General features: G+C 40.4%; 1 protein-coding gene across 1 annotated transcript; it reads right to left on the bottom strand.

Annotated features, from left to right (window-relative positions):
* Nucleotides 1–5,745: 5,745 nt before the first annotated feature.
* On the bottom strand, nt 5,746–20,481 carry LOC124262991 (CCN family member 1-like). The gene is made up of 6 exons (XM_046697612.1): nt 20,359–20,481; nt 20,170–20,229; nt 13,944–14,066; nt 8,273–8,411; nt 6,680–6,780; nt 5,746–5,845 (listed from the first exon to the last, which is right to left on the bottom strand). Exons 1-6 carry the CDS (start codon nt 20,372–20,374, stop codon nt 5,787–5,789), a joined length of 498 nt encoding a protein of 165 aa, XP_046553568.1. The 5' UTR covers nt 20,375–20,481; the 3' UTR covers nt 5,746–5,786.
* Between the last annotated feature and the right edge of the window lie 1,621 nt (nt 20,482–22,102).

Here is a 22,102-nt window from a genome sequence, read left to right as displayed (position 1 = left end):
AACAATGGTTTGAACTTTATCAATTATTTCCTCATAATACATAAGAAAAGAATTAGATAATAAATGGCTTTTTCAGTGTGGAAGCGTTAGGGCAGCAGACCCTGGGAACCAGGCTGAGCCGTTTTCTGTTTTTCCGAGTCATTAAGATATCCATGGAAACTGTCGATGTTTATCGAAGAGAGGCCAAACAGTGATTCGAACCCCTGTGGTTATAATACATACTATAGTCAATATTTTAAAAAGCGCGACACGCGACAATGCGACATTTCATCAAAATGTCGCGTTGTCGCATTGTCGCGTGTCGCATAATTTTAGTCAAATACGTTATAATACATACTATAGTCAATATTTTAACAAAGCGCGACACGCGACGCGCGACAACGCGACATTTCATCAAAATGTCGCATTGTCGCGTGTCGCGTTTTAATCAAATACATTATAATACATACTATAACTCAATATTTTAACAAAACGCGACGCGTGACAATGCGACAACGCGTCATTTCGCATTGTCGCGTCGCGTTTTATTAGTTACGGCGGATTTTATAAACTATCACAAGCATGATTACTTTCGATGTTTGGAGGAGCGGAGGAGGAGTGGAGGGAGAGGAGTGAGAGGAGGAGGAGTGAGTGGGTGGAGAGGAGCGGGAGTGGATTGAAGTGAGTGAGGGTGGAGTGGAGTGAGCGGAGCGAGGATGAGAGTGAGTGAGCGAGCGGGGAGTGGAGTGGAGGAGTGAGTGGAGTGGAGAGGAGCGGAGCTGGGAGGTTGAGAGAGTGGAGAGTGAGTGAGGAGCGGAGTGAGGAGTGGAGCGGGAGCGGAGAGGATGGAGTGAGTGGGCGGAGTGGAGAGGAGCGGGCGGAACGGAGCAGGAGAGTGGGCGGAGTGGAGGAGGAGGGGGCGGAATGAGAGAGGAGTGGAGAGGAGTAAGTGAGTGGAGGAGTGGAGCTGGAGCGGCGTGGAGTGGAGAGGAGGAGGAGGAGTGGGTGGAGAGGGAGCGGGAGGGAGGGAGTGAGGGAGGGTGGAGGGAAGTGAGGAGCCGGAGCGGGAGTCGAGTGAGGAGTGGAGCGAGGAACAGAGGAGTGGAGTGAGTGGAGCAGGGATTGGAGTGGAGGACTGAGTGAGTAGAGCGGGAATGGAGAGGAGGAGTGGGAGGGAGGAGTAAGGAGCGGGAGGGGGGCAGAATGAGAGACTAAGTGAGGAGTGAGTGATTGGAGAGGGAGCTGAGCGGAGGAGTGAGTGGGGTGGATTGGAGCGGCATGAAATGAGTGGGAGTGACTGGAGTGAGTGAGCGTAGCGGAGGAGCGGAGTGAAGTGGAATGAGGAGTGGAAGTGAGAGGAGCCGGAGTGGAGTGGAGTGAATGGAGCCGGGAGTGGAACGGAGGAGTGAGTGAGTGAGTGGAGCGGGATGGGAGCCGGAGTGACTGGAGTGAGTGGAGCGGAGCGGGGGGGCAGAGTGAGTAAGTGGGAGCGGGAGGGGCGGAATGAGAGACTAAGTGAGTGAGTGAGTGAGTGGAGCACGGAGAGGAGTGAGTGAGTGGAGTGGAGCGGGGCGCGGAAATGAGTGAGGACTGGAGGAGGTGAGTGTAGTGCGAGTGGTGCAGAGTGAAGTGGAATTAGTGAGCGGGAGCAGGGAGCGGGAGGAGTCAATGAGTCAGTGAGCGGAGAGTAGAGGATGATGCGGAATGGAGTGGATTGGAGGGAGGAAGTCGAGTGAGTGAGTGGAGCGGGGAGAGGAGAGAAGTGAGTGAGGTGGAGAGGGAGCAGGGATGGGTGGAGTGGAGTGTGAGGAGTGGAGGGAGCGGAGCTGAGTGAGTGAAAGGACTGACCTCGAGTGAGCGAGCCGGGATGGGATAGAGGAGGAGTGAATGAGTGGAGTGAGTGGAGCGGAGGTAGTGCAAGTGAGTGGAGTGAGTGGGAGCAGGGAACCGAGTGGATGTGGAGTGGAGCCGGAATGAGTGAGTGGGTATGGCGGGTAGCGGAGTGGAGTGGAGTGAAGGGGGAGTGGAGTGAGTGAGTGAGTGGAGCGGAGTGGGAGTGGAGTGGAATGGGAGTGAGTGAGTGGAGGCGGGAGGGGAGCGGAATGAGAGACTGAGTGAGTGAGTGAGTGGAGCCGGGAGGCGGAGAGGAGTGGAGTGAGTGGGTGGAGCGGGGGAGTGGAGGAGTGAGGAGTGTGTGAGCGGAGTGGAGGGAAGAGAAGTGGAGTGAGTGGAGCTGGAGTGAGTGAGGAACGGAGTGGCATGGAGGAAAAAGGAAGGAGTGGAGGATACACACAAAATAGTGGAAGACAGTGGATGGAATGGACACAAGACATGAACCACACAGAAGGCAACAATGAAAGAGAACCACAAAGACACCAGGAACAGAGTATAGACCACACGAGACCCCAACACAGACAGGAAAGGAAGACGGAGAGGACATGGAGGAATGACAAGGAGACACAGACACAGGAAGGAGACAGGACACAGACAACGGACACAAGTGGAACACATGGACCCAGAGGACCCGAACGAAGGACTGATCCAGCCCTGAGGAATGGATGACCACACAAAATATAGACACTGACACAAGGAAATGACACAGAGACACATGGACACAGCACAGCAGGAACAGGGACACACATGACACTTGTAGGAACGCATGGATGACACAGACATGACCACAGTGGGCAGGAAGGAAGGAATGATCAATCCCACAATCATCTTATAATAGTGAGAAGGAAACACAGTGAGCTGATCACACCGAAGGACAGACAGAACACTTTGACATGGCTTAATGACAGACTGACACGACGGAGAAAGAAACAGTGAGGCCCCACAGGACACACACAGACACACGAAGGAACTTGAATGACAGAGGAAAGACAACTGAGGAATCACACGGACCGAGTCCACACTGCATATGGACAACTTTAACTGACTGTGGAACTCAGGACTGGAACATATGGATACACAGCCCAGGACAGTGAAGAAAATGAGTCACACAGCCAACAGTATCACGATGTAAAGATAACTGACACAGCACAGACATGGAGGGAATCACACACAGACACAGGAAGGACACAAGAAATGACCAGACCATGAAAGGAGACAAACCCCAACATCACATGGAGACACCAGAAATGGCCCACACACAAAATGTTTGAACTTGCCCAGTGGACACACACAGAAAGAGTGACGGACAGACACTTGTACTTGTGTGGTAAAGGGGTAAAGGAGGACAAGATATGGAATAATGGACACACACAGGACCAGAAAAATGGACACATTATGGACTTAATAGTAATATAGAAAGAGCCAGAGAACGATCCAGGTGGAAAGAAGGAATGGAATAAAAGAGTGAAGGAAAGAATACAGAAAGAGCCATGATATGGAGGAACGCAGGAGTGCATGAAGGTTGGTGGATAATAGAAAGAATGGAATAGTGGACATGGAAGAAATAAACAGCAGGACTTAAATATTTATAATTATCAAAATGTATATGTTGCAACGACAGGTATAATGTGGCGACACTACTGTAAACAGTGTTAAATGTACACATGCAGGCATTGCATAAAATGGACCAGTTAATTCTGTAACGTTTAATATATGTTCATCCCCATTCTGTATGGCAATATGTAACAATGTACACAAGTCACGATAGGCCATCTTGTCCAGCTGCAAGTCGATAATTACTTTCTCATGTTTCCGATGTGACAAAGATAAGCATATTGTCATTGTATTGATTGGGGCCATCCATGCAGCCTGCGTGCCAGCTACACGTACTTGATAATTAACCCTGTCACAATACAGGTGTGCTTGAAGTAGATGACACTAGCTCGTATGTTCTTGTAAAATAATCGTTCCCAGCGACAAAGTCGAGGAAGTGGGAATGCGACAAGCGAAGCCTTCGTGACCAATATCTTGTGAAAAGATCACGTTACTTCTTTGACTACAGATTCATAAAGCATACCACCTTCTCTTTGCGCTAATATGCCGGAGACCGGGCTAGGGAGCTTTTATCAAATACCCTTCCTGTCACAAAACAAGTGAAGAAGAGAGAAGATGAGTCAAGCAGAGACAGTTTGGGGAGTTGCGTGCGAGGTCAGCTTCATGCCAACCTACAAGTGTCACTAAGATAAGTAGTCAGCCAGATGGACTCATGAACATTGATCATGCGACAACCTGTGCAGTTGTGGACGGCAGTAGTGGAAGGATTCACGATATGTCACGTGCATGCACACCTCTTGTTGTCATTAACGGTAGGCATTCTGTCCTTGTTGATTCTGGGCACTTTAAAAGACAGAATCTGGAAATAACACACTCCTCCATGCTTAAAGTGCCGGACCCTTCTCGTCACCGGGTCCCCAAAACACGAAAGGCTCATGGCATCCAGAGACGGTCATGCTCCAAGGAGGAAAACAGTTTGTCGGATGTGTCGCGTCGCGAGGCAGGTTCTACCTCAAAGTCAGTCATCATCTTTGGTGTGTTTCTCTGTGTGTTGTCGGTGTGCAGTAATATATCTCTGATTACGTTCACTTCAAAACACCATATCGACCTTCAACTGAGAATGTTTGTCCATGTCCAATCTGCGTCAGATATTGGCATTGTGATAACTAATGTGTGCATCCTGTTATGGATTAGCTGGGAAAGGTACAACAAAGATCGTTCAAGGGACACCACAACGTCACCACACTCAGCTGACGGATAATGAACTGCAACCTGTCTCATACCGTAAACGTGCCAACGGAGGGATATCATTTAAACGTTCGGAAGAGTAAGTCATTTCAGACTGTATACCGAGGCAAGGAAGGAGCGAGTTCCGTCTGATAGTATAACAACACAGGGGAACAGTGCTTTCTTTCTCATAGAATACCAAACCAGGGTCACAATGTGATATTTCTTACATCCACCAGATAGACACCACGCTGGCTTGTCTGTGACCTAGGTTTGTCATATATTCGGACTGAGAAGATTACATGTGATAGATATTGGTTACTTGTAGGATTTAACTGCTACTGACCGACCACTTCATGTCATTTCAACACCTGAAGAAGTATTTTCGTTCTTAGTTACGGAGATAGTTCTCCCAATCTATCATGTAAATCCATATTTTGTTCATAGTTCACACTTCTCGAATAAATGCATCACATTGTCATCTTTATAATATTATTTTCTGTATTGTGTACCACAGAGAGTTTTGTATGGCTAAATATAGAGCATTATGTCATATTCCTTATCAACGGAGAGGCTTGTTTTCACTTGTACCACACGTGCAACTATCCTCGTTCTTTAATAATCTCGATATTCAGTGACTCATTTTTCAAATGACGATTACTGGAGACATATATATTTTCAATGTCATCTTATTTACTGTATGCGAGGCTTGAAGTTATATGCAGAGATCAAGAGTTGCACATATTCTCTCAGATCTTCTCAAAATTACCGTTTTAACATAACTGGAAAGAAAAATGAATAGTTTGACGAATTACCGTTTTAGGCTTTCGAGTCTTGCTATTTCAATCGCGAAAACATATGTTGACATATATTAATCAAAGTGCTTTAGTTAGTTTAGGTTGTACTTATGAAACAGTTGGTTTAGCAACAGTGCATATGCGCAATGATTGTCTCTATTCCGAGCTTTGACATGCCAAGGCCTGGCCTACTCGTCCTCGTCATCTCTCGTCATCTCTCTCTGGAGATGTTGTGTGAAGTAATTTTAAGAGAAATAATGTTGAATGTTAAGAAATAAATGTTTCAAACATTTTCTGCTGGGTGGATATATTTTATTTGGATCATGCTGTGTTGGGTCAGTTCTCAGGTGTAAAGGCTGCCGATGTGGTCGATGTGTAGCCACCAGCTGTTACTCCTGAGACAAATAGTACAACCGTATTCACTCCAGTTACAATAGCTCCATCATTATTAGCGAGAAACATTGTTTTCATAAAGTTACATTTTCTAATTATCACCTTAATGTGAAAGGTTGCAATAGTTCAATCAATCAATCAATCAATCAATCAATCAATCAATGTATATATATATATGAAATGCACAAAATATTGCAAAAACACGAATTTCCCTCCTACGCGTTCCAGCTTCATCTTTTGGGAAGAAGTTAACTTCTCCTGATCGTGAAGAGACTTATATTCTAAACATACAGATAACAATCTGCCAAACGTGAAGATAGTTATATTCTAAACATACAGATAACTATCAAAGACCCCTCAAGAGAAAGTTGAAACGCGTATGATGGAAATTCGTGCTGTCATTATTTTGTGGATTTATTGAAATATGAAACCCGTGAAGGTCCGGGTTAGAATGAACCATCAGTAACCCATGCTTGTCGTAAGAGGCGACTAACGGGATCGGGTGGTCAGGCTATAGGCTTGGTTGACACATGTCATCGGTTCCCAATTGCGCAGATCGATGCTCATGCTGTTGATCCCTGGATTGTCTGGTCCAGACTCGATTATTTACAGACCGCCTCCATATAACTGGAATATTGCTAAATGGAATATTGGAATATTGAGTGCGGCGTAAAACTATACTCACTCACTGTATATATGAACTTCTGTACACTGCTGAACTTTACCCCTTTATATAAAATATTATGTAATTGATAAAAGTAGAAATAGAACAATTGGACTTGAAAGCTCCTATGAGCACTCACAACTCAACTTACAACTGAAGATAAATGACTCACCTATAATCTTATTAGGACAAAGTTCTACCTCACAACACTCAAACGGAACCTTTTCCCAGTGACATCCGTCCGCCATGTCTTCTGTTTCATGCTTTGGGCAGCTGTGTATTTACAAAAAAAATGGAATTAAAGCAGCCGTGCGAGGAGCCATGTCAATGTTTGCTACGCATACAGACATGCATACACTTATCAGTCTCGCACACAAATACCTGCCAAGAAAACAGATAACAATCTGCCTAACTCGAAGACAGCTATATTCAAGACACACAGATAACAATCTGCCTAACGTGAAGACAGCCATATTCAAGACACAAAGATAACAATCTGCCTAACGTGAAGACAGCCATATTAAAAAAACACAGATAACAATCTGCCTAACGTGAAGACAGCCATATTCAAGACACAAAGATAACAATCTGCCTAACGTGAAGACAGCCATATTCAAGACACAAAGATAACAATCTGCCTAACGTGAAGACAGCCATATTAAAAAAACACAGATAACAATCTGCCTAACGTGAAGACAGCCATATTCAAGACACAAAGATAACAATCTGCCTAACGTGAAGACAGCCATATTCAAGACACACAGATAACAATCTGCCTAACGTGAAGATAACCATATTCAAGACACACAGATAACAATCTGCCTAACGTGAAGATAACCATATTCAAGACACACAGATAACAATCTGCCTAACGTGAAGACAGCCATATTCAAGACACACAGATAACAATCTGCCTAACGTGAAGATAACCATATTCCAAAGACACAGATAACAATTTGCCTAAGATTTCTATATTCCAGAATACAGCCAAAATCAGCCAAACCTGAACACAAGTATCTGCCAAATATGGAGAGATTCTGTTTTATGATCGTGATAATTAAACTCATTTTATGTATGTTTTTAAAGTGATGCGATGATTACTAACTGAATAGTAAACACTTTCCCGTACACATAACATTGGTCATTTATCATAGACTAGTGTGATTAAAGCGAAAAAGGTATTAGATATAAACTACTGTTGAAAATGCAAGAAACATTCAGAATCTTGTCTGGCTTCACTTAATAAGTACCGAGTATGGGTCTAAAACAATGGCTTAAGTTTGCTTTTTCGATTACTAAAGCAAATGTCCCTTATCTAGCCAAGCCTACTGACACTGGGAACACTGTAAACATAGGATTGAACTCACAATGTCGGACTTTCGCACGTGAGACAACGTGTTGTCGCGACATTTGTCTCGTACTTTACAGGTTTCTTATTCTGGCGAATTTTCTCCATAAGTTGAAAATTTGTTTCAGATGGTTCGAAGTCAACACAGTAAGGAGTCAGATGTTCGAGCATGGTTGAGGTCAGAATATTCATGGCTGGCGTTACAATGTCTGGCGTCTGGTAAATGAAACCAGAGAAGCATTTCCACTTGTACTTTAATACCATTTGATTGTAGTTAGCCCTCCAAACTATCACCACAGGATGTGCCGAGCAACAAATATTGCAAGTGACACTTTATGTTCAACTTGTTATTGGCCACGTAACGACCAATGTACAGAAACCCGTATTAACGAAGATGTTCAGTAAATCAGTACTTACTATTCTGTACACGTAAAAAAGTTGTTGCTGGCGTCGACACATGTGCACTTATAGTCACAGCCGTCATCCCATGTCTGGCCGTCGTGGTACGTCACGTTTTTGTATGTGCAGCCGTGACTGTGAGTGTTCTTTGAAGTGTCTGTGCAACACACATGTAAATACATAAACCACTTGACCAACACACATGTAAATACATAAACCACTTGACCAACATACATGTAAATACATAAACCACTTGACCAACATACATGTAAATACATAAACCACTTGACCAACATACATGTAAATACATTAACCACTTGACCAACATACATGTAAATACATAAACCACTTGACCAACACACATGTAAATACATAAACCACTTGAACAACATACATGTAAATAAATAAACCACTTGACCAACACACATGTAAATAAATAAACCACTTGACCAACATACATGTAAATACATAAACCACTTGACCAACACATAGGCAAATACGTAAACCACTTGACCAACATACATGTAAATACATAAACCACTTGACCAACATACATGTAAATACGTAAACCACTTGACCAACACACATGTAAATACATAAACCACTTGACCAACATACATGTAAATACATAAACCACTTGACCAACACACATGTAAATAAATAAACCACTTGACCAACATACATGTAAATACATAAACCACTTGACCAACACACAGGTAAATACATAAACCACTTGACCAACATACATGTAAATACATAAACCACTTGACCAACATACATGTAAATACGTAAACCACTTGACCAACATACATGTACATACATAAACCAATTGACCAACATACATGTAAATACGTAAACCACTTGACCAACACACATGTATATACGTAAACCACTTGACCAACATACATGTAAATACGTAAAACCATTTGACCAACACACATGTAAATACATAAACCACTTGACCAACATACATGAAAATACGTAAACCACTTGACCAAGATACATGTAAATACGTAAACCACTTGACCAACATACATGTAAATACGTAAAACCACTTGACCAACACACGTGTAAATACGTAAACCACTTGACCAACATACATGTAAATACGTAAACCACTTGACCAACATACATGTAAATACGTAAACCACTTGACCAACATACATGTAAATACGTAAACCACTTGACCAATATACATGTAAATACATAAACCACTTGATCAACATACATGTAAATACGTAAACCACTTGACCAATACATATGTAAATACGTAAACCACTTGACCAACATACATGTAAATACGTAAACCACTTGACCAACACACATGTAAATACATGAACCACTTGACCAACACACATGTAAATACATGAACCACTTGACCAACACACATGTAAATACGTAAACCACTTGACCAACATACATGTAAATACGTAAACCACTTGATCAACATACATATAAATACATGAAACCACTTGACCAACATACATGTAAATACACTTGAAACCACTTGACCAACATACATGTAAATACGTAAACCACTTGACCAACACACATGTAAATACTTGACCAACATACATGTAAATACGTAAACCATACATGTAAATACGTAAACCACTTGACCAACACACATGTAAATACATAAACCACTTGACCAACACACATGTAAATACGTAAACCACTTGACCAACACACATGTAAATACGTAAACCACTTGACCAACATACATGTAAATACGTAAACCACTTGACCAACATACATAAATGTAACCATGACCAACACATGTAAATACGTAAAACCACTTGACCAACACACATGTAAATACATAAACCACTTGACCAACATACATGTAAATACGTAAACCACTTGACCAACACATATGTAAATACGTAAACCACTTGACCAACATACATGTAAATAAATAAACCACTTGACCAACACACATGTAAATACATAAACCACTTGACCAACATACATGTAAATACGTAAACCACTTGACCAACACACATGTAAATACGTAAACCAGTTGACCAACACACATATAGATACGTAAACCATTTGACCAACACACATGTAAATACATAAACCACTTGACCAACATACATGTAAATACATAAACCACTTGACCAACATACATGTAAATACATAAACCACTTGACCAACATACATGTAAATACGTAAACCACTTGACCAACACACATGTAAATACGTAAACCACTTGACCAACATACATGTAAATACATAAACCACTTGACAAACATACATGTAAATACGTAAACCACTTGACCAACATACATGTAAATACATAAACCACTTGACAAACATACATGTAAATACGTAAACCACTTGACCAACATACATGTAAATACGTAAACCACTTGACCAACACACATGTAAATACATGAACCACTTGACCAACACACATGTAAATACGTAAACCACTTGACCAACATACATGTAAATACGTAAACCACTTGATCAACATACATGTAAATACATAAACCACTTGACCAACATACATGTAAATACGTAAACCACTTGACCAACACACATGTAAATACGTAAACCACTTGACCAACATACATGTAAATACGTAAACCACTTGACCAACATACATGTAAATACGTAAACCACTTGACCAACATACATGTAAATACGTAAACCACTTGACCAACACATATGTAAATACGTAAACCACTTGACCAACATACATGTAAATAAATAAACCACTTGACCAACACACATGTAAATACATGAACCACTTGACTAACACACATGTAAATACGTAAACCACTTGACCAACATACATGGAAATACGTAAACCACTTGACCAACATACATGTAAATACGTAAACCACTTGACCAACATACATGTAAATACATAAACCACTTGACTAACACATATGTAAATACGTAAACCACTTGACCAACATACATATAAATAAATAAACCACTTGACCAACACACATGTAAATACATAAACCACTTGACCAACATACATGTAAATACGTAAACCACTTGACCAATACACATGTAAATACGTAAACCAGTTGACCAACACACATATAAATACGTAAACCATTTGACCAACACACATGTAAATACGTAAACCACTTGACCAACATACATGTAAATACATAAACCACTTGACCAACACACATGTAAATACGTAAACCACTTGACCAGCAAACCTGTAAATACATAAACCACTTGACCAAAACACATGTAAATACGTAAACCACTTGACCAACATACCTGTAAATACATAAACCACTTGACCAACACACATGTGAATACGTAAACCACTTGACCAACACATATGTAAGTATGTAAACCACTTGATAAAAGATTCGTACAATCAAAACGCATGGTAGCCTGGTGTGAAAGTCATCAAATCATTCGATCAACTCAAAAAACATTCTATAACCATCCTGGAAACATGCTCTGTTAGAACATAGGTAAGCTTTTGCAAAGGCAAGCTATCTGTGTGCCATCTTTCATACCTTACTAATCGGTCATTCGGGGAACAGCCTTTACATGCGTTAACTAAAGTAGAACCTGTCACGACGAACAATGTGTAGGAACTTTTGGAGTCTTCAGTTATTGTCTTAAATTGTTTTCAACGCGTATATATGTATACGTAACGCATTGTAATCAATATGAGCGAAATATTCTCAAGCACGACGTTAAACCCAATTTCAATTTCAATTTTGTAATCAATATTATTGTCCATTCACTGAAATGAATTCAAGATCTATTGATGGTGACAAAGGCATTCAGGAGTGTGGTATTCAAAACTCCGTACCACCAATGTCTGTCGTGTTATTCAAACCAAAACATGAGTCTCATTGACCTATTCAGACAATGACCTACTTTTCAGCCGATCCGAAATTTCTCGTGTGAAAGTGAAATGAGACACCACAAATAAAACTAAGGTTACACTTAATTCCAATTCCTTGTTTAATAAGAAAATGGTATTTACAAGTTAATTTTAATTTTAAACTTCAATAACATCGTATTTCTATATTTTAGGGCGAGGTGCAGGCAGTATGACATAAACTAAGGCGTCACAGACTGCCCCTGTTTGATGAGGTCGTTACACCTGTTATGTGTTCTTTGCGCTTATTCAGTGTAGTTTTGTAACGCACAATGTGATTGATGTAATATCAAGTCCGTACCAGACCGCCAAACGTTTCTAGCGGCAGAGCCACGATTTCCAGATTTCCGGTTGTCAGAGCACGTTGTACGACAAAGCACGCTGCACGACGTGTTTGCAAAGATTTGAAGGAGCGTAGTGTTGCAATATACAAGTGGTTAGATGTATAAAATAATACTGATTAATATTTATGTATCCAGTTGAATGAATTGGTCTCAAAATTCTGGACTGGTTAGTGTACGAAGTTGCGCAATAAGACGGAACACAGTCAGCAGGAAACGAGACTGTTGTGCAATCAATGTTTTGACTTGACTTACTGGCCAAGGAAAGAGTACAATTACCAATGAACTGTCACTAAAAAAATTCAAAACCCCTTTCACCCATTTCACCCATTTTGAAAACTTAACTTTTCTGAAACCAACATGCAAGAACCATCAGCACGCGCAGCCATCTCCAGGCTGTTTTAAGGTTACAAACTGGCAGTACACAGGACAGGACAACCTCAGCGCTACGACAGTCGTAAGTCTAGGTTAAGGAATGGGAGTTACGATCACCTTAGCCCTATGATCGCTTTGTACAACGGCACCCTGGACAGTAAACGCTGGCACATCCGTGACACAAATGTAAGCCTGTTTTCAGTAAGTGAATAGAGGTACATATGGTTGGGTTCATGCGATGGTTTCTGAAAAAGTTGTTTCAACTTATGGAGGGAACCTGTCCTTATACATTGCCAGCCCTGATAAGTTGTTTATTGTTACATATGCATACATATACATGCATATGGTTGTCATTTGCAGGTTTTTATAAGTTTGGATAAGTAAAATACCTGATAAGTAAACAATTTTGGCGAGTCCCTTGAAATTTTACTAATCAGGTTTCCACTGTACTTTGCAGACTTGGCAGGGATGACGTACTTCAACCCATCGTTCCCACACTACAGGGGTTATCACGGGTTTCTTGGCTGAGCACCACGTCGCCATTCTTCCATGGCCAACACGCTCACCAGACCCCATTATACACTCATTTTATCATCAGCATCGTCAGAACAGTAGGTGTCCCAATCCACAGCCGACCAGCCAACACGTGAACGCCGAAGGACGACATCGGACTGCTGACGACGTTGATGAGCGGTCGAATCTTAGCTTATTATTCACTATTGAGAATGTCGGGTGCCTGTGAACCAACTTAAACTGAGTATGACAACAGCTGCTTCTATGTGCTCATTCCTTTGTACTGTGAAATGACGACCGCCTTATGTTCCTTCTGAGATAATGATTGACATGATGGCTGTGATATCGCCTGAAATAATCATAACATCACCGTCGAATAACCACCCTTTATCACTTCTATTTACAGCCACCATCAAACATAGAAGATGGTTATAATTATAATTATTATGAGAGAAACCATAAGACGTACATTAAAGTACATTTTGTGGCATATCAGTTCAGTAAAAATCAAACATCACATATGTATGGAAAGAGAAATATTAGTCATCAATCACAGTAAAGTTAACACAAGTAATCACTGACTTACCACAATACCCACATGTCGCTTGGCAGTACGCTCTAGCCCAGAGCCCATTGTTTCTACTGCACATATCTGCACCATACGAAGAGCAGGTGCCAAGCTTATCAAAACATTCGCCTTTAAAGTTATCTGAAAGATACAACAAACAACCATATTTGTTTCATATCACTTGTAGGATTCGCTTTCACTGTCTGTTTGTCTCTCCTTTTTTCTTTTTTTCCATTCATTTAGAGTATTAATGTGGATCCTGGCGGCCGCCGATTCTATTGATCTGGTGAGTCGTCGCAGACTGGGTTCATACCGATGTACTTGGTGGCTTCCTACATGTTTTACCTCCACTTCTGTCATATGGCCAATTTTGTATAATTTATTATATACGAATAAATATATTTATTTATTTCCTCCCGTTGGTTGGATTTTGAGAATAAACTGTTCTGTTCTAACTGCTCACCAAGAACAATATGTGAATGACCCATAGAGTCAAGTCGTATAACTTACAAGGTGTGTGTTTAAAGTGAGTCCGAAGCTCCAGCAGAACAAATATGACGATGTACCAAGATGTTTGACTGACTGACTGACTGAGTTTGGTTTTACGCCGCTTTTAGCAATATTCCAGCAACATCACGGCGGGGGACACCAGAAATGGGCTTCACACATTGTACCCATGTGGGGATTCGAACCCGGGTCTTCGGCGTGACGAGCCAACGCTTTAACCACTAGGCTACCCCACCGCCCCACCAAGACGTTTGAAAGGTGGGTGTTTAAAGTGAGTCCGAAACTCAAGCAGAACAAATACGGCGATGTACCAAGATGCTTGAAACTAAATCCAAGAACATGACAATCTACTTGGGCGTTAGAGGTTCTCAAATAGGGCTGTGCAATATTACCGGTAAACCGGTATATACTGGTACAGTATCTGGCGATACGATTATCGCGATTCTGCAATATATTGGGTCATCCACTGTTAGCTTCCTTTGAATTATCTGCCCTTGATTTCCTTGGCAAAAACAATGTGCTCTAAAAGTGCCAAATACACTTTAATTTCTGTTGGTTTCATGTATAATTTTTCAAGTGGAAGTGTCTTTACAAGTGGCTCCAAAGTACCAAATATTCTACCAAATGCTTTACGTTTTGTGATTTTGAATGGTTTCATTTGGATGGTTTCATACAGAAACAATAATTGCACGCTGCATTGAAGTGCATTCTGTGGAAGCAAACAACACTGAAAATCATGTTTATATTGGCGTTGTATCTCAATGAATCACTGACATACAGAAACAATAATTACACGCTGCACTGAAGTGCATTCTGTTGAAGCAAACAACTCTGAAAATCATGTTTATATTGGCGTTGTATCTCAATGAATCACTGACATACAGAAACAATAATTACACGTTGCATTGCAGTACATTCTGTTGAAGCAAACAACACTGAAAATCATGTTTATATTGGCGTTGTATCTCAATTAATCACTGACATACAGAAACAATAATTACACGCTGCATTGAAGTCATTCTGTGGAAGCAAACAACACTGAAAATCATGTTTATATTGGCGTTGTATCTCATTGGGCCTACCTTTAGAATACAGCACCACAAACTTTAAAAATACGTCATAATACCCTTTTACGTAATGTAATGTGATTTTGTTCGAAAGCACGTTCTCGAAACAATGCCCGGTTGTCTAGCTCAGCGAGTGCGTATAAGCTTCGCTCACTGGTGTTTCATCTCTACGAGCTATGTCATTGCATAAGCCCAACGATGGTGAGAGTTTCCAGCAGTTGTATACCGGCGGATGCGCAATATTTTGCAAGCACCAGTTTGAAATATTTTTCTTTTTTCACTAATACGCTCATATTTATTTGTATTACGGGGTGCTGAGGTGTTTTGTTTTGTGTATTATTGTATTTTGTGTTTTTTAACTTTACACATATATTTTTGTCATTCAGTTATTTGCATCATTACATAGAAAAGTTTTTTATTAGTATTTTATTTTTCGAAGCGGTAATAATGCATTACACTGGACGCGTCAGTCATGTTCGTGCTGGTTCGGTCAATGCATTCTATTTATTAGTATTAATTCAAGGGGTTAGGGTTAGGGATAGGGCTAGGGTTAGGGTTTAGGGTTTAGGGTTAGGGCTTAGGGTTTAGGGTTTGGGGTTTAGGGTTAGGGTTAGTGACATAATCCAATATAGTAGATACATGTTCGGTGTAATACGTGAGTACCATTTGTTGTTTTTCCTTTTGCATTTTAATACTGCCGGTTCGGTCAATGCATTCTATTTATTATGATTATTTCAAGGGATTAGGGTTAGGGTTAGGGCTGAGGGTTTAGGGTTTATGGTTAGGGACCTAATCCAATATAGTAGGTACATGTCCGGTGTAATACGTAAGTACCATTTGTTGTTTTTCCTTTTGCATTTTAATACTTTTTTTCACACAAAAACGGGAAACAAAAGCGTCGAAAGTACACTATGAAATGGTTTAATGTAGAAATTTGGGCTAATGGAAATTGGCCTGAAATTTGCACTCAAGCCTCTTTCACACGCAACATTTGTTCAGTAATGATTCGAAGGCTAACTCACCCTCGTGCCGTCACTACACATGCTCATGTCTCCCTCGTTCCTTAGTGCGATCCATATTATCCTAACAGTGTTCCCTACATCACTTTTCTGTCACAAAATCACCGATTTATATAAAAGCGCGTCATTCATGCATGCACCGTGAATCTACGTCTGACGCCTGACGTCAACAACCCTTTTCAGTTTGAGGCATATCGTGTCATTCCACGCCACACGTTATCTTGTAGATTACGGAATGGGACGAGTGTGCCAAATGGCATCAGGTCCATTCGGCAATTGTCCGTAGATTAAAATCACGAGACACCAAGTCTACCCGTAACCTTCGTAATTGTCCGTGACCTATTCGACTCTTTCCGTTCATTTCCGTGACGTCACAGGAATGACTCGATAAATGTGCACATTGGGCAACAGTGTGGACGTAGCTCAGTCGGTTTGCGGTCGAGCTAACAATCCGAAGGTCGCGAGTTTGCGTCCGACGGGTTCTCACAAACTGGTTGCTTGTTTTAATGACACGTGACCTACGGCAGAGATCATCCTCACAAGAAGTTGTGGTGCTGTATTCTAAAGGTGCCTACCTTTAGAATACAGCACCACAAACTTTAATAATAATTGCAGGCTGCATTGAAGTGCATTCTGTGGAAGCAAACAACACTGAAAATCATGTTTATATAGGCGTTGTATCTCAATGAATCACTGACATACAGAAACAATAATTACACGCTGCACTGAAGTGCATTCTGTTGAAGCAAACAACACTGAAAATCATGTTTATACTGGCGTTGTATCTCAATAAATCACTGACATACAGAAACAATAATTACACGCTGCATTGCAGTACATTCTGTTGAAGCAAACAACACTGAAAATCATGTTTATATTGGCGTTGTATCTCAATTAATCACTGACATACAGAAACAATAATTACACGCTGCATTGAAGTCATTCTGTTGAAGCAAACAACACTGAAAATCATGTTATACTATTACGTTTATCATTATATTCTCAAACCTTTGTTGTAATGCTTCAGTGAAACATTCCACGTTGAGCCTCTACATCATTGTATTCTCAAACCTTTGTTGTAATGCTTCAGTGAAACATTCTACGTTGAGCCTCTACATCATTGTATTCTCAAACCTTTGTTGTAATGCTTCAGTGAAACATTCCACGTTGAGCCTCTACATCATTGTATTCTCAAACCTTTGTTGTAATGCTTCAGTGAAACATTCCACGTTGAGCCTCTACATCATTGTATTCTCAAACCTTTGTTGTAATGCTTCAGTGAAACATTCTACGTTGAGCCTCTACACATCATTGTATTCTCAAACCTTTGTTGTAATGCTTCAGTGAAACATTCCACGTTGAGCCTCTACATCATTGTATTCTCAAACCTTTGTTGTAATGCTTCAGTGAAACATTCTACGTTGAGCCTCTACATCATTGTATTCTCAAACCTTTGTTGTAATGCTTCAGTGAAACATTCTACGTTGAGCCTCTACATCATTGTATTCTCAAACCTTTGTTGTAATGCTTCAGTGAAACATTCTACGTTGAGCCTCTACATCATTGTATTCTCAAACCTTTGTTGTAATGCTTCAATGAAACATTCTACGTTGAGCCTCTATATCATTGTATTCTCAAACCTTTGTTGTAACGCTTCAGTGAAACATTCTACGTTGAGCCTCTATATCATTGTATTCTCAAACCTTTGTTGTAATGCTTCAGTGAAACATTCCACGTTGAGCCTCTACATCATTGTATTCTCAAACCTTTGTTGTAATGCTTCAGTGAAACATTCTACGTTGAGCCTCTACATCATTGTATTCTCAAACCTTTGTTGTAATGCTTCAGTGAAACATTCCACGTTGAGCCTCTACATCATTGTATTCTCAAACCTTTGTTGTAATGCTTCAGTGAAACATTCCACGTTGAGCCTCTACATCATTGTATTCTCAAACCTTTGTTGTAATGCTTCAGTGAAACATTCCACGTTGAGCCTCTACATCATTGTATTCTCAAACCTTTGTTGTAATGCTTCAGTGAAACATTCTACGTTGAGCCTCTACATCATTGTATTCTCAAACCTTTGTTGTAATGCTTCAGTGAAACATTCCACGTTGAGCCTCTACATCATTGTATTCTCAAACCTTTGTTGTAATGCTTCAGTGAAACATTCTACGTTGAGCCTCTACATCATTGTATTCTCAAACCTTTGTTGTAATGCTTCAGTGAAACATTCCACGTTGAGCCTCTACATCATTGTATTCTCAAACCTTTGTTGTAATGCTTCAGTGAAACATTCTACGTTGAGCCTCTACATCATTGTATTGAAACTCAAACCTTTGTTGCTTACATCATTGCTTTTGTTTAATGCTTTCAGTGAAACATTCCACGTTGAGCCTCTACATCATTGTATTCTCAAACCTTTGTTGTAATGCTTCAGTGAAACATTCTACGTTGAGCCTCTACATCATTGTATTCTCAAACCTTTGTTGTAATGCTTCAGTGAAACATTCCACGTTGAGCCTCTACATCATTGTATTCTCAAACCTTTGTTGTAATGCTTCAGTGAAACATTCCACGTTGAGCCTCTACATCATTGTATTCTCAAACCTTTGTTGTAATGCTTCAGTGAAACGCTGAGCCTCTACATCATTGTATTCTCAAACGTAATGAGAAACATTCCACCTCTACATCATTGTATTCTCAAACCTTTGTTGTAATCAGCTTCAGTGAAACATTCCACGTTGAGCCTCTACATCATTGTATTCTCAAACCTTTGTTGTAATGCTTCAGTGAAACAAACGTTGAGCCTCTACATCATTGTATTCTCAAACGTTGTAATGTATTTCAGTGATGCTTTCAACATTCTACGTTGAGCCTCTACATCATTGTATTCTCAAATTGTATTCTTAAACCTTTGTATTCTCAAACCTTGTTGTAATGCTTCAGTGAAACATTCTACGTTGAGCCTCTACATAATTGTATTCTCAAAGCTTTGTTGTAATGCTTCAATGAAACATTCTACGTTGAGCCTCTACATCATTGTATTCTCAAACCTTTGTTGTAATGCTTCAGTGAAACATTCCACGTTGAGCCTCTACATCATTGTATTCTCAAACCTTTGTTGTAATGCTTCAATGAAACATTCTACGTTGAGCCTCTACATCATTGTATTCTCAAACCTTTGTTGTAATGCTTCAGTGAAACATTCCACGTTGAGCCTCTACATCATTGTATTCTCAAACCTTTGTTGTAATGCTTCAATGAAACATTCTACGTTGAGCCTCTATATCATGGTATTTATCTGTAAACCATTGGCATACAGCCATACGCAATGGAGACGGGGAGCCTGAAGGTATGGTGTAACAGCAACTAAAAAATGATGTGGGCAAACAGAGAGCTTTTATGAATTTATGATGTAAGCACTTGGCCAGAAACCTTCTAGTCAATATATCATAATATGTATTGCAATATCTCTTAAATTATTGCTATATATCGCAATATGAAAGTCAGATATATCAAATTAGATATATCATGTAACGGGCCGCGGTGAGTTACTTCACAAGGAGCCGCAACATTATGTAATGTTTGTGCCATGCAATATGTACAGGAAGAACAGTAGTAAGGGTATCGATAGACGATTGTAATTACCATTGAGAATGAACGCCTGACTCGTCATCGCCGACACAAGCAGCAGATTGAGAGTAGAACCTGCAACACACGGTGTATATATAGAACCACGGCACGAACTAAACGACGTGAGGTGGAAGACAATAAGTATCAACCCCGAGACATATAAAACTTCAGGAAGACTGCCAGTATGAAAAACACAACACTCACCTGTTGGAAACAGCATTGCCTCATGTACCAAACGAATCGCAGTCAACAATTAAGTATATGAATATACATAACAGACATACAATTATCTCTATATATACATGTACGTGATCTTTTATCTATTTAGCAACCCACGCAGGTATAGACTTGGTGACCACGGCTTACACGAATATAACTACATAGCACACAAATACTTGAATAACATTGCTCGTGTTAGAAACACTTCATCAGGTATTTATTATGTAGTCAATATGCATAATATAATCTTTGAACATTTACGAAGGAATTATGGAGAGACTGTGTATCTTAAGTACTAAGTTAAATAAAAAGCAAATAAAAGAAAAGCTAGTCTATATCTGCTAGAGTAACACAGCTGGTGATTCACATCTCACTTACTGGCATTGCAATACTTTATAACAATAACTTAGAATGTTTGGCCATACAGGAATACGCTAGATACTATCTATGGCCATCTCACGTCTTTTAGTTCGTGCTGTCTTGCAGAGACTTGGATGGTGTCGCGCGATGATATGTTTGATTTATTACCTAAGTATACATGCTTTCAGTGTATTAGACCTACAAACACGAATCGCCATAGTGGTTACATTGCAGTATTTGTCCAGGATTTGTGATTCGTGGATGGATAATGTATTTAGACATAAGACGTGCTAAACATGGTAAGTAAATAACAGTATACAGCAGCAGAAAACATCAATTATAAGGAGGAATACCCTTATTGCGGATTCATGTTGTGTGGTGTTATTAATCCACATGTACCTATCGATGAAGTTCGACAGGTGTTCATGGACCACTTGGGCACAAGAGGGAAGATATTGTAATGAAAGGTAACGGTAAATATGTTTTTGCACTGTGTATAGAACTTTTAACCTTTGTACCGACAGACCGATTCTCTGACAGTGACGATTTTACGTTTCGTTGCAAAGACAATAAACACCTGCTAACATCTGGGAACCCGAAACTATGCGTTAGTACTGCAGGGTCATTATACAAACCCTTTTGTTAGCTCAAAGATATCGATAACAAGAAAATATGATCATACACAACTGGAGCAGCCAAACGAAACTGCCAACAAAGTAGATGATCAAAGACGCCATGATACCAGCATATCATCAGAAGACATACTTTAAAACACCTTAAATGCCTAACCCTTTAATACGTAACAGATGATCATTTCAAACCAGCTGACAACATATTTGCTAACCCATGACTGTTGTAGCTGCTTCAAACCGCAATTGTCTACAGGTACAACAACTTCCACCACCCGTCCACACTTGTACATGGAAGTGTGCGCTCACGCACACGCACACGCACACTTCAAACATATAAGAAAAGCGAAAAGACGTAACGTATCCACCCTCGCGCACCTGTAGCATATGTTATTTGTGATGGTACACTTTCCCGGATGGATCTCGACTCAGTTCAAAACTTTATGAAGATGTCTACCTGGTATATCAACGTATATATATAATTTTAACCTCTCCGAAAGACGCCCCTTTGCCAACAACATACGCATGTGTGTACCCAGCATTCTGTTCACCTTCGCACGTTCCGTTTCTTCCTGGTATGCCGTTTTTGAAGGTATGAAGTATATGTTACATGACGCAGTAGCTGCGTGGTAATACACAAGCATCAGCAGGTCGGTGCTGCATGTCAGTGTGTTCCCCAATTGACATCTGATCTTTCGCACACACAGATCCTCAAGAAACGGCATGACATCAGACATGCC

The sequence above is a fragment of the Haliotis rubra genome, unplaced genomic scaffold (assembly GCF_003918875.1).
Source record: "Haliotis rubra isolate DU_JTF1 unplaced genomic scaffold, ASM391887v1 Scf12, whole genome shotgun sequence".
Lineage (NCBI taxonomy): Eukaryota > Metazoa > Mollusca > Gastropoda > Lepetellida > Haliotidae > Haliotis > Haliotis rubra.
The sequence above is the reverse complement of the archived record's forward strand: the minus strand, read 5'-3'. Positions and strand labels throughout refer to the sequence as shown.

Bases quoted from the DNA above. Each gene is read 5' to 3' on its own strand.
- LOC124262991 (XM_046697612.1), bottom strand. The intron at 6,781-8,272 runs GTAAGTACTGAT...GTAAATACACAG, and splicing joins TTTTTTACGTGTACAGAATA to CTGCCCAAAGCATGAAACAG. The intron at 5,846-6,679 runs GTGAGTCATTTA...TATTTGTCTCAG, and splicing joins TTGTCCTAATAAGATTATAG to GAGTAACAGCTGGTGGCTAC.